The sequence below is a fragment of the Suncus etruscus genome, chromosome 5 (genome assembly GCF_024139225.1).
Source record: "Suncus etruscus isolate mSunEtr1 chromosome 5, mSunEtr1.pri.cur, whole genome shotgun sequence".
NCBI lineage: Eukaryota > Metazoa > Chordata > Mammalia > Eulipotyphla > Soricidae > Suncus > Suncus etruscus.
The window spans coordinates 75,836,839-75,850,338 of record NC_064852.1 but is presented as its reverse complement, the minus strand read 5'-3'; the positions used below and the strand labels follow the sequence as shown (position 1 = coordinate 75,850,338).

General features: G+C 40.0%; 1 protein-coding gene across 1 annotated transcript in view; it reads left to right on the top strand.

Moving 5' to 3' along the window:
- Positions 1 to 13,500, top strand: part of WDSUB1 (WD repeat, sterile alpha motif and U-box domain containing 1) — a 51,325-nt gene that overhangs the window by 20,213 nt on the left and 17,612 nt on the right. The window contains exons 6-9 of the mRNA XM_049773123.1: positions 3,709 to 3,742; positions 5,708 to 5,748; positions 5,830 to 5,936; positions 7,558 to 7,737. Of these exons, the coding sequence (XP_049629080.1) occupies positions 3,709 to 3,742; positions 5,708 to 5,748; positions 5,830 to 5,936; positions 7,558 to 7,737 (362 nt within the window). The remainder of the gene's footprint in view (positions 1 to 3,708; positions 3,743 to 5,707; positions 5,749 to 5,829; positions 5,937 to 7,557; positions 7,738 to 13,500) is intronic.

Sequence of the window (13,500 nt, the reverse complement as noted above, 5' to 3'; positions counted from 1 at the left end):
TTATCCCTTTATTAAAGATTAATTGATTATATGTCTAGGGAATATTCTCTGAATACTCAAGTCTATTCCATTGATCTGAGCGTCTGTCTTTAATTCAGTACCATACTGTTTTAATGACTATTATTTTGTAATATGATTTAAAGTTGTGAAAGTGATGCCTCCCATCTTCTTTTTCCTAAGGAGTGCTTTAGCTATTCTTGGGAATTTATTGTCCCAAATGAATTTCAGGAGTGTTTGATCCACTTCTTTGAAGAATGTCAGGGTATCTTTAGAGAAATTACATTAAATCTGTGCAGTACTTTGGGGAGTATTACCATTTTAATTATGTTAATCTTCATAATCCATGAACAGGGTATATGTTTCCATTTCCTTGTGTCCTCTTTTATTTCTTGAAGCAGTGTTTTCTTTGTATAAGTCTTTTACCTCTTTAGCTAAGTTGACTCCAAGGTATTTGAGTTTCTGTAGCACTAATATGAATGGGATTTTTTATAAATTATACTTCCTCAGAGAAGAAATCTAAATAGCTAAAAGGCACATGATAAAATGCTTCACATCAGGGAGACGTAAATCAAAACAACATTGAGGTAGCATCTTACACCACAGAAACTGGCACACATCATAAAAAACAAGAACATTTAGTGCTGAAGTGTTTGTAGGGAGAAAGGAACTCTCATACACTGTTGGTGGAAATGTATGGTTCAGCCTTTATGGAAAACAGTATGGAGATTCCTCAAAAAACCTGGAAATTGAGCTCCCATATGATCTAGTCATACCACTCCTAGGGATATATCCTAGGAACACAAAAAACACAATACAAAAATGCCCTTTGCATGCCAAGGTTCATTGCAGCTCTATTTACAATAGCCAGAATCTGGAAACAGCCCAGATGCCTGACAACAGATGAGTGGCTAAAGAAACAGTGGTACAAATACACGGTGGAATACTATGAAGCTTTCAGGAGAAAAGGAAGTCATGAAATTCTCCTATACATGTATGGAGATGGAAACTATTATGCTGAGTGAAATAAGTCAGAGAGAGAGAGAGATAGACTCAGTATAGTCTTACTCATCTATGGGATTTAAGAAAAATAAAAGACAGTACGGTAATAATACCCAGAGACAATAGAGAGGAGGGCTGGAAGGACCAGCCCATGATATGAAGCTTACCACAGAGTTGTGAATGCAATTAGAGAAATAACTACACCAACAACCATCATGATAATGGTAGTGAATACCAATGAATGTAGCTAGGAAAAAAAAAAGCCTTCCTAAAGCTTTTATTATTTATTTTTAATTATTTGCTTTTTTAAGGGGGTGGGCACACCAAATGGTTGTAGGGACTACTTCCAGCTTAGTGCTTTGGGGTGGTTCCCTATGGTACCAAGGATAAGATTGTGGTACCAGGGATCAAATCAAGGTTCTGACAGGAAAATCATGTCCTTTGCCCATTCAGCTGTCCTCTGATCTCATATTATCTGTGTTCCTGTACACTCTACAACATTGTGAATAACCTATTTGAACAAGGCCATTCATTTTGCAGCATAAAAGTACATAGTACAGTTTATTTTTAACAGTTCCTAGATATTACATTACTTGAAAATAGATGCCTTCTGAAAGTTTTAGTGAGATTTGAACAGCTATATCATCTGCTTTTTTTTTTTTTGCCACTTCCGGTGACGCTCAGGGGTTACTCCTGGCTATACGCTCAGAAATCGCTTCTGGCTTGGGGGTCTGCAGTCTGTCCTAGGCTAGTGTGCGTAAGGCAGACGCCTTATGGTCTGCCTCCATTCTGCCTTTTTAAAGTTTTATATTGTGTCAGGTTATCTGAAAATTAAAAATCAACCTAAGAGGCTGAAGAGAGAATATAGTGGCTAAGGCACTTGACTGTCATATAACTGAACTGAGTTTGATCCCTAGAACTGCATCTGGGCCCTCAGTATGCCAGGAGTAATCCCTAGAAATAAGTCCTATGCACTGCTTGGTGTGACCCCCAAACCTAGACAAAAAACTCAACCACAAAATGATCAGACTTAAACACCAAATCCAAAGCCAACACAAGCTAGACACAGAGGGGACCACTTATACTAGCAGTCCGGGGGTGGGTAACGGAGGGGAATATGGGATTCATGCTGGGAACAGGGGTGGAGGGAGGACAATTTTGGTGGTGGGAATTCAATGTCACTATATACCTAAAATATTACTGTGAAAGATTTGTAATCCACTTTGATCAAAATAAAAATTATTTAAGTAAAAAAAAAGCAAACCTCAACCAAGAAAACCACACAATTTTGGTGTCTGAGCCACTGAACTGATAGGATGCTTGCCTGGCATGCATCCCACAGGAGGTCCTGATACTCCTTATGGTTCCAGGAACCCACCAGGGGTGATTCCTGGGCACAGCTGGTTGTGATCCCCAAACTAAAAACCAACCAAACTAACAACTGAAAAAACTTCACAATCACACACACACACACACACACACACACACACACACACACAAGGTCAGGATTAATTTTTTGGTTTTTGGGCCACACCCGGCGATGCTCAGGGGTTACTCCTGGCTGTCTGCTCAGAAATAGCTCCTGGCAGGCACGGGGGACCATATGGGACGCCGGGATTCGAGCCAACCACCTTTGGTCCAACCACCTTTGGTCCTGGATCGGCTGCTTGCAAGGCAAATGCCGCTGTGCTATCTCTCCTGGCCCCACTTTTCTGAATTATAAAGTAGAGACAATAACTTTCATTGTATAAATTTACAAATATAACTATATATGTAAACATATATATAAAGCTGTGTATATACATATACAGCTGGTATGTTTTATAATATAAAACAGTACACTTGTGGTATCATTTACTATATATTCTAAATTATGTATGATGTATAATTGAAGGGTAATGATTATATATACATTTTATGAAAATAAAATAGGATTTTATAAAATTGTTAAGCTTAAGGGGCTGAAGCAGTAATACAGTGGGGAGGGCACTTGATTTACATGCAGCTGACCCCGGTTAGATTTTGAGTATCCTCTATTGTCTTCTCAGCACCACCAGGAGTGATCCTGAGCATTGCCTGGTGTGGCCCAAAAACAAAAACTAAACAGACAAAAATTGTAAAAAATATAGCAAACATTTATTATTTTTCCTTGTTTATTTTATAGAATAATATTTTATTCAGAAAATTTATATATATGTCATGTCCTTTTTGAATAGTTTATACATAAGAATATAAAAATACTCCATTATATATGTAAATGAATATTATTGTAGCTTTTTCTCAAAAACAACTAACTTCAGTTCTGGAGAATTCATTAGTCTGAGTGGTGTGCCTTGCATATACAAGGTTCAGGTTACTTTCTGGCACTGTGTGGTTACTCAAGTGACCCTGAGCACAGAGAAGGGAGTAGCCCAGAACACTGCCAGTTGTGACCCAAAAACCAAAACTAGAAACATAAACAAGAGCTATATAGTATAACTTATCACGTGTTTGCCCTGCATGCAGCTAACCCATGTAAATCCCTATCACAATAGATAGTCCCTGGGTCCTGGTAGGAGTAATCTCTGAGTACAGAGCCAGAAGTAAGCCTGAAGCATTGTGAGGTGGTTCCTGCCAAGAAATACTACCATCACATCCAAACCCAACTAATTTAATACTGTGCTTTGCTTTCTTATAACATTTGCCTATAATTTTCTTTTTCTTTTAAAGGTCAGTTGATAAGTCTGTCATTGTGTATGATATTGTAAGTATTTCTAATTTTATCTTTGTGATTTATGTAAATTGTATTTAATAGACTATTGGACCTTATGTTCAGTTAGTTAAGGTGAAAAAACATATACTATTTTTTGTTTGTTCTTGTCCAGATACATAATATATTCATTTTCAGAAGTGCTAAAATAGTTATGCAGGTAAAATATTAGTTCTGGAATAGGTGCTTAACAATTTTACTGATTTTAAGATTGATAGATGTTTACTCTTTTCCAAAACAGTATATAGACTTAAGTATATTTAATATTTTGGTATTGCTGAAAGAGGTTTCACTGTCATGACTGGATTTAGAGACAAGTATTAAGAGAGGACATTATAAAGAGCATTTGTAAAGGATTGGAAAACAGGATTTTGGGACAGTGTTGGACACTTTTGGACATCTATGTGTATAAATACAAAAGTATGAAAACACTTTTTTGTGTGTGTTTTTTTAGGTCACACCCGGCAGTGTCAGGGGTTATTCCCGGCTCCAGGCTCAGAAATTGCTCCTTGCAGGCACGGGGTTTGAATCTTGGCAGCCCATATGGTCCTCCGAGCCGGGATTCGAACCGATGACCTCCTGCATGAAAGGCAAATGCCTTACCTCCATGCTATCTTTCCGGCCCATGAAAAAACTTTTTATGTAGTTAAAAATATAGCTGAAGAGTTGAAAATACTCTTCAAGGGAAATCTGTCTTGAGTGGAGACTTAAAATGATCTCATCACATCAAATGGAGATGTAAATTGAAGAAGAGTAAACTAGTCTGACTAAAATAATCATGAGTTTTAACATACTGAATACTCAAAATAAGGCAGTACTTAAAATAAGTAAAAATTTGTGGCATTTCATATTCACTAACACAATGTACATATTTCTTCTCCATAAAATGTGAATCTCGGTGTACAAGTGTTATTAGGGTTCATGGTGTTCAAGTACACGTTAACCACATATTCCCTCTTGAGATGTGGACTTCCATATTTTAATGCTGGAATAATTACTGGAACTCTCTCTGCCTTTGGAGAAGCCTGCATTCTCTCTCACTCTCATTCCCTCTCTCTCTGCCTGTCTTTCCTCAGAATTTCTAAATAAAACCTATTTTTGGGGCCGGAGAGATAGCATGGAGGTAAGGCGTTTGCCTTTCATGCAGGAGGTCATCGGTTCAAATCCCGGAGTCCCATATGGTCCCCTGTGCCTGCCAGGAGCAATTTCTGAGTCTGGAGCCAGGAATAACCCCTGAGCACTGGCGGGTGTGACCCAAAAACCACACAACGCACAAAAAAAACAAAACCTATTTTTACTTAAAAATACATTTAGATGGGACCAGAGTGGTGACGCAAGTGGTAGGGCATTTGCCTATTAGCACGTGCTAACCTAGGATGGATTGCGGTTAGATCCCCGGAGTCCCATATGGTCCCCCAAGTCAGGAGTAATTTCTGAGTGCATAACCAGGAGTAGCCCCTGAGTGTCACTGGGTATGGCCCAAAAGAAACAAACCAAAGCAAAACAAAAAAATACTTTTGGATATGTGAATGGCTAACTTAGGGTTTTTTGTTTTTAAATTTTTACTTAAAGAGCTCAACTTAGGATTTAAAAGTGATTAATTTATTCGCATTGATCTTGAAATATGTAGATACCAAATACTAATTTTCTATTTCAAATATCAAAGCAAAGGTACAGATTATTTTATATAACAGACATTTCGGTTCTTAAATTGAAATAAATTAGCAAAAGCCAGGAGTTTAGTATACTGAATATTTCTAGCAAATTTGTCAGACAACATTACTAATGATTTAGAAAAGTTAAATAAATACCTAATATTATAAATCCTGTTTTTACCTTATATTCATGACTGCTAATATTAAAATACATAGCATATAAACTGTTTATGTCAAAGGAATCTTTATCAGCAGCATTTGTTCTTGTCTCAATTAAGATACAGCTGTTCTTGTTATTTTTCAGAATACTGAGAATATACTTCACTTGTTGACTCAGCACACCAGGTTTGAACTTAATTTCTCTTATTATTAATTCAATTAAAATGAATATGGGATAGATACATTTTGGATGTTTTTATTAATCAGGTATGTCACAACTTGTGCCTTTGCACCGAATAGCCTCTTACTTGCTACTGGTTCAATGGACAAAACAGTGAACATATGGCAATTTGACCTGGAAACACCTTCTCAAGGTTAGTACAGATATCAGATTTAGCTTAGTTAAATATCATTAAATTCAGAAATTCAGTAATTTTAAATTTATTTTAAATTTCTCTTTATTTTTTACCATTCTCAGCAGTGTTTGCGGAGACTGGTGGTGCTTAGAGCACCTTTTGATGCTAGGAATCAAACTGGAGTAGGTGCATACAAGATAAGCACCTTATACCTTATTTTTCTCCAACTCACCAGTAATGATTTTATAAAATACTTCACATTTCTTTTCTCAATATCAAATTATATTCAAATTTAATGTAATTTATAAATAGTTGTAAAGATTCTATCATTCATTAAAGGTGACTTACATTGAAATTGTGCTTTGGGCTACATGCTTATGTATCACACCTACTATAATTCAGTAAACTATATAATTAATATAATTTTATTTTTTGGGGGGGTCACACACAGCAGCTCTCAGAAGTTACTCCTGGCTCTGCACTCAGAAATCACTCCTGGCAGTCTTGGGGGACAATATGGGATGCTGGAAATCAAACCTGTGTTCATCCCACGTTGGCCACAAGCAAGGCAAATGTCCTACCACTGTGCTATGTTTCCCGCCCCTCAATATAGTTTTTTAGATAAATATAACTCGAAAACAAAATAGAAATTATACTTTTATTTTTGGTATCAACAAGCAAGGTTGATACATAACTTTATATATAAAGTTTATAGCTTTTGTTTTGTCTGTTTTGGGGCCACACTCAACAGCGCTCAGGGGGTTACTCTTGGCTCTGCATTCAGAAATTATTCCTGGCAGGTTTGGAAGACCATATGGGATATGTGTTTTTATACACACACATAACTGTTAAGTAAATAAGTAATGTTAAGTAAATGTTAAGTAATGTTAAGTAAATAAGTAATGTTGGACAAATAGATTGCCTTTGCTGATAAAGCATTTTACTTAAGGGTGCTAGAGCATTGCAGGTAGAGTACTTGTCTTGCACATCCTCAACCTCTGTTTAATATTTGGCATCCCATGTGGTCCCCTGAGCACCATCAAGAGTAATTCTCAAGTACAGAGCCAGGAGTGACCTGAGTATTGCCTAGTGTTACCCAAATACTTAATCAGCCATGTGCAAGGCAAATGCCCTACTGCTGTGCCCTACGATGTTTTTAGTGTTATGTAATTTTTTCTTTTTTTGGTTTTAGGTCAGTTCTTAAGGGTTACTCCTGGCTCTGTTCTCAGAAATTATTCCTGCTGTTCTCAGGGGACCATAAGCGGTGCCAGGGATCAAATATAAATTGGTTGCATGCAAGACAAACACCCTACCTGCTGTACTATTTCTCCAACCCCCAGTATTATGTAATTTTTTTGTTTTTGTTTTTGGGTCACACCTGGCAGCGCTCAGGGGTTATTCCTGGCTCTATGCTCAGAAATCACTCCTGGCAGGCTCGGTGGACCATATGGGACACCAGGATTCGAACCACCGACCTTCTGCATGCAAGGCAAATGTCTTACCTCTATGCTATATCTCCAGCCTCGTATTATGTAATTTTTAAGAAATTTTTATTTACTTTGTAATTCAGAATAAGAATATTTATAACTACTTTATATTTTGTCTGTCATTCCAATTGACCTCTCCTTTTATTTATTAGCAACAAGCACAGAAGATCAATCTAAGCTCTTCACTGAAAATTGGTCAGAAGAGGATGTCTCAATGTGGCTTTCTGCTCAAGGTTTAAAAGACCTTGTAGATATTTTTAAAATAAATAATATTGATGGAAGAGAATTGCTGAATCTTACAAAAGAAAGCTTGGCTGATGACTTCAAAATTGGTAAGATTAGTGAACCATAAGCAATCTTTTTTTTTTTTTTTTTTTGGTTTTTGGGCCACACCCGGTAACACTCAGGGGTTACTCCTGGCTATGCGCTCAGAAGTCACTCCTGGCTTGTCCATAAGCAATCTTAAAAGTGCCTTTTTATTAATTTACTCTGAGGTTTTTTAAATTATCTTCATTTAAACACCGTGATTACAAATATGATTGTAGTTGTATGATAACAGTCATGTAAAGAACACCCCCCTTCACCAGTGCAAGATTCCCACCACCAATTTCCCAGATCTCCCTCCTCCCCACCCTAACCACACCTGACCTCAAGACAGGCTTTCTATTTCCCTCATTCATTCACATTGTTATGATAGTTTTCAGTGTAGTTATTTCTCTAACTGCACTCATCACTCTATGTGGTGAGCTTCATGTCATGAGCTGCACCTACATCGGAAGATGGGGGGAAATAAGGGTTGGGACTGAGGCAGTAAGATTAGAAATGAGCTTTGTAAGGGCAGTATCAAGGTCACAATACAAGATGGATATTATGCATATATAAACTATATGCATACAATACTATCATTAGGAGACCAAGGAGAAAAAATTTCTAGTGACTGTTCCAACATAAATCAGTGCTAGAACGACCCGCCCTCCTCCCAAAGCGCATTCTCATTACTGTAGGGAAAGGTAGGGGGGAAGCCTGATGACCCCTATAGAGCCCACCTAGACTGGTACCCAGGGAAGGCCTGGAGTCTAGGGGAAAAAGAGAGGGATGGAAGGGGGCCTGCCAAGCATCCCAGCTCTCCCCAGGCTAGGAAGAAGGCCTCCGGCATGGGGACTCCCAAACCCCATACCTGAGAAGAGCTGGCCTTCAAAATCAAAGGGGAAACCGGAAGCCAGATATCTGCCCGCCCTCCTCCCCATGCACCTACCCCCCTGGAGTACGGAAGGAGGAGGGAAGCCTGAGGACCCCTAAGAATCCACCTAAACCCACTTCTGGCCATCTGAGCCAGCACCCAGGGGGGGCTGGAGTCCAGGGGAAAAAGAGGGGGACAACTGGGGGCCTGCCAAGCCTCCCGGCTCTCCCCAGGCTAGGGAGAAGGCCTCCAGCATGGGTCCTCCCCAAACCCCATACCTGGCAAGAGCTGACCTCCAGAATCAAAGAAAATTGGAAGCCAGATATCTGCCCAAACTCTTCCCCATGCACCTCCCCCCTGGAGTACGGAAGGAGGGGGGAAGCCTGAGGACACCTAAGAGTCCACCTGAACACACTTCTGGCCATCTGAGCTGGCAACCAGGGAAGGCCTGGAATCAGGGGAAAAAGACAAGGATGGCTGGGGGCCTGCCAAGCCTCCCAGCACTCCCCAGACTAGGGAGAGAGCCTCCGGCATGGGGCCTCACCAAACCCCATACATGGCAAGAGCTGGCCTTCAGAATCAAAGAGGAAACCAGAAGCCAGATATCTGCCCAACCTACTCCCCATGCACCTCCCCCCTGGAGTACGGAGGATGGGGGAAGCCTGAGGACCCCTAAGAGTCCACCTGAACCCACTTCTGGCCATCTGAGCTCGCACCCAGGGAAGGCCTGGAGTCAGGGGAAAAAGAGGGGGATGGCTGGGGGCCTGCCAAGCCTCCCAGCACTCCCCAGGCTAGGGAGAGGGCCTCCGGCATGGGGCCTCCCCAAACCCCATACCTGGCAAGAGCTGGCCTCCAGAATCAAAGAGGAAACCAGAAGCCAGATATCTGCCCAACCTCCTCCCCATGCACCTCCCTCTACTCTGAGATTTTAATGTAATTAAGGATTTACTTTTAATATTCTTTATGCCTTGGAATAGAAGGACAGTATACTTTCATTTGATTATGGAAAATTAAATGCTATATAGAATTTCCTGGGATGGACCAGAGAGATAACACAGTGGTAGGCATTTGCTTTGCATGCAGCTGATTCAGGACAGCTGGTCATTTGAATTCCGAGATTCCATAATCAAAGACTATTACCCCTTCAACTTGGTGTTTACCCTTCCTGCAGTAGACTGGGTTCTATCCCTTAAACCTTATAGGAGTGTTTCCTGAATACAGAGCCAGTATAATCCCTGTGTACTGCTTGGCATGGTCCCCAAACAAAACAAAGAATTACCCTTTTAAAGCCTAAGTCTTGCCTTTAATATATCCAATTTGTTAATCCCTGTCACTTCATAAGGGCCCCTAAGCCTACCAGGTGTGATTTCTGAGCACAAAGTCAGGAGTAATCATTGAACACTTCTGGATGTGGCCTATTTCTCTACCTCACAATCTTCAAAAAAAAAAACTTACCCTTTGACTGGGGATGGAGTCTGCTGGTTGAGTACAAGCTTCACATCTTTGAGACCCTGGCTCTGTGCTTAGGGATTACTACTGGCAGGCTTGAGGGACAATAAAGGATGTTGGAGATCAAACCTGGGTCAGCTTTATGTAAGACAAATGCCCTCCCTGCTTGCCTTCTTTCTGACCCTCCATTTTGAAAGTGTTATTTATATATCATAAAGCTGATCAGGATTTATTACCAAATCACATAAAAGCACTTAATAACAAAAGTAATTTACAATCAGAGGGGCACAAAACTATCACCATTATCTAGCGGTAGAACATTTTTTATTATTTTAAAAAGAAACCTCAAGGGACCAGAGACATAGTGCAGCAGGTGGGGAGCTTGCCTTATATGTGGTCAACCAGGATTTGTTTTCCAGCATCCCATATGGTGACTCCAGCATGCCAGGAGTAATCCCTGAGCCAGAGCCAAGAATAAGCCCCTGAACCCAATCAGGTGTGGTCAAAGGAAAAAAAGGAGACCCTCAAGTCTGCTGGCAGGCACATATTAGTACATCATTTCTTTTTAAATATTTAACATAAATTTAATTATTACTTTTTGTGTATCTATGCATCAGTTATTTGAATTTGGATTTATTCTACTTTTTAGGTACTGTGAATTTGTATACAAAGTTTTGTGTGGAGATATTTCTGATATTCTGTATCTAGGAATGGAATTGGTAGATCATTTGAGGAACTCAGAAGTTGTTTTCCGAAGGTGCTCTTTTATGTTTTCATAAGCATTGTATAAAGATTCTATGTGGTTTCTTTTTGTGGTCTTGATAAGCAGTTACATCATGAATGTCTTTTCATATGCTTTATGCTTTATTAGCCATTTGTTTATTTTCTTTGGAAAATGGTCTATTCAGATCCTTTGCTTACCTGATAAAGTGGGCTTATTTTTGATACTGTGTGAATTGTTTTGTTTTGTTTTGATTTGATTTTTGTTTTTTTGGGCCACACCTGGTGATGCTCAAGAGTTACTCCTGGCTATGCACTCAGAAATTGTTTCTGGCTTGGGGGACCATATGTGACGCCAGGAATGGGGGATCGAACAGCAGTCCATCCTAGGCTAGCGCGTGCAAGGCAGACGCCTTACCGCTTGCACCATTGCTCCGGTCCCTTGATACTGTGTGTTTTTATGTGAATTTGAATACTAAACCCTTATCAGATATATGACATATTTTCTCTCATTCGGTGGATTTTTATATACTTTATACTTTGTGTGTGCGTACTGGAGCTCTTAACTAGGGGCCTTACATCTTCTCTACCACTGAGTTACTTCCCTCTCCCTTGTACTAACTTTTGTGGAACCCAGAGCCTCATAATTATACTTGAGATGCATGTATGCACCCCCTTTTTAGGACCATATGCAGCTGTATATAGGGTTCACATTTGATTTTACACTCAGGGAATACTCCTGGAGGGGTTGGAGGACCTGGTTGATAGATAGGTGAATCCAACCTACCTGAAATATTGTTCTTGCCTTTGCAAACAAACAATGATAATAACAAAAAAACCACATACACGGGACCAGAGAGATAGCATGGAGGTAAGGCGTTTGCCTTTCATGCAGAAGGATGGTGGTTCGAATCCTGGCATCCCATATGGTCCCCTGTGCCAGCGGCAATTTCTGAGCATAGAGCCAGGAGTAACCCCTGAGTGCTGCCGAGTGTGATCCCCCGCCCCCGAAAAAAAACCCCACATACACAATCCTTGTTGAGTGTAATAGCATTGCCAGCTAAACAGTTTTATATTGGCTAGCCTGGTTAGATGAATATTGCTGGTGTGGCCCCTGAGTCCCAAAAAGATGATTGGGGCTGAGAAAATAGTTCAGAGGTTGGAATGCATATCTTGCATGTATTGGTCCCCAATTTGATCCTGGGCATCAAATGGATCCCCTAGCACCATCAGGTATAAGCCCTAGTGTCCCTGAGCACTGTCTATCTGGCCCAGTTGCCCAAATACTGCTGGGAATGGTCCCTAGACCAACTGAGCAATGCTTGGGAGACCCTTCAAATTAAGAGAAAGTTGTTTTGTTTCTATTTCCCTTCCTCTAAAGAAATCAGCTTCTGGTTATGTAGTTCTCTTTCAGGACCGTAGAGAGAGAGGTAACTCACTGACCAGTCTTCTCAGTTCCAAGTATAGTCTTGTCTTTGTTTTGCTACCATTGAGTGGTGGTGATATTGCTGCTGTAGCAACATACATAGAGGACAAAGATAGGAAAAGTAAAGTTATAAGCAGAAAGATGTCTTTTTCCAGTACTGTGGGTTCAGCTCTTTTGTATGATATCTTCTTTCTAGATTCCAATTACTGTTTCATCAGAGGTTTTAGAGTGTGGTATTTTTTTGATGGATGCTTGCATCAAGACTCCATTAATTCTCAATTATGAAGCAGTTCTAAGATTGAAGAAAGAGTAAAGAACAGAATGCAGGATCTTGTGACTTTTTAAACTTACATTAGAATCAGATGCCTGGGGCCAGAGCAATAGCACAGTGGTAGGGCATTTGCCTTGCTTGCATGCTGCTGACCCAGCATCCCATATGATCCCCCGAGCCTGCCTACCCCATCTCCATCCATTTTCTCCTAAAGGAGATATATCAACAAGATTAAAAACTCTATAAGCAGTTAATAACATTAAAATTGCTAAAATTACAATGAAATTCCTGAACTTATATGTTTTATATTTATGAGAAAAGTAAATAAAGCCCACATCCTGGGTAAACACGAGTTTTTTTTTTGTGTGTGTGTTTCTTATGAGAACCATAGAAGATTCAGTTTCATGAAATTTTTTTTGTTTTGTTCTTTTGGGCCACACTCTGTTATACTCAAGAAATCTCTCCTGGCTTGGGGGACCATATGGGACACCGGGGAATTGAACCACAGTCTGTCCTAGGCTAGCGCATGCAAGGCAGATGTCCTACCGATTTTGACATTGCTCCGGCCCAGGAATTTTTTTCTAAATAGCCTTTTCTTCTTTGGGGTGGGGATTGGGGGTCAGGCCACAATCAGTCATGCTCAGGGATTACTCCTAGCTTTGTACTCAAGGATTACTCTTGGTGGCTTCATGGGACCTTACAGGATACTGGATATCGAAACCAGTCAGCCACAAGCAAGGCAAATGCTCTATCTGCTGTACTATTGCTCCAGATCCATTAAATAGCCTTTTCTGATTTTATATGACAAATTAGTGTTAACAATCTGGAATTCTTGCAGAACCTTCAGAATGTTATGCTGAATGTTATGCTATGTAGTAAAGGAAGTTATAAAGAAAGAAGCTTCAGTGATAAGGATACAAAGGCCATCCAAGGAATGGGAGAAACTGTTCACCCAATACCCATTAGATAAGGGGCTAATATCTAAGATATACAAGGTACTAACAGAACTTAACAAGAAAAAACTTCTAACCCCATCAAAAAAATGGGGA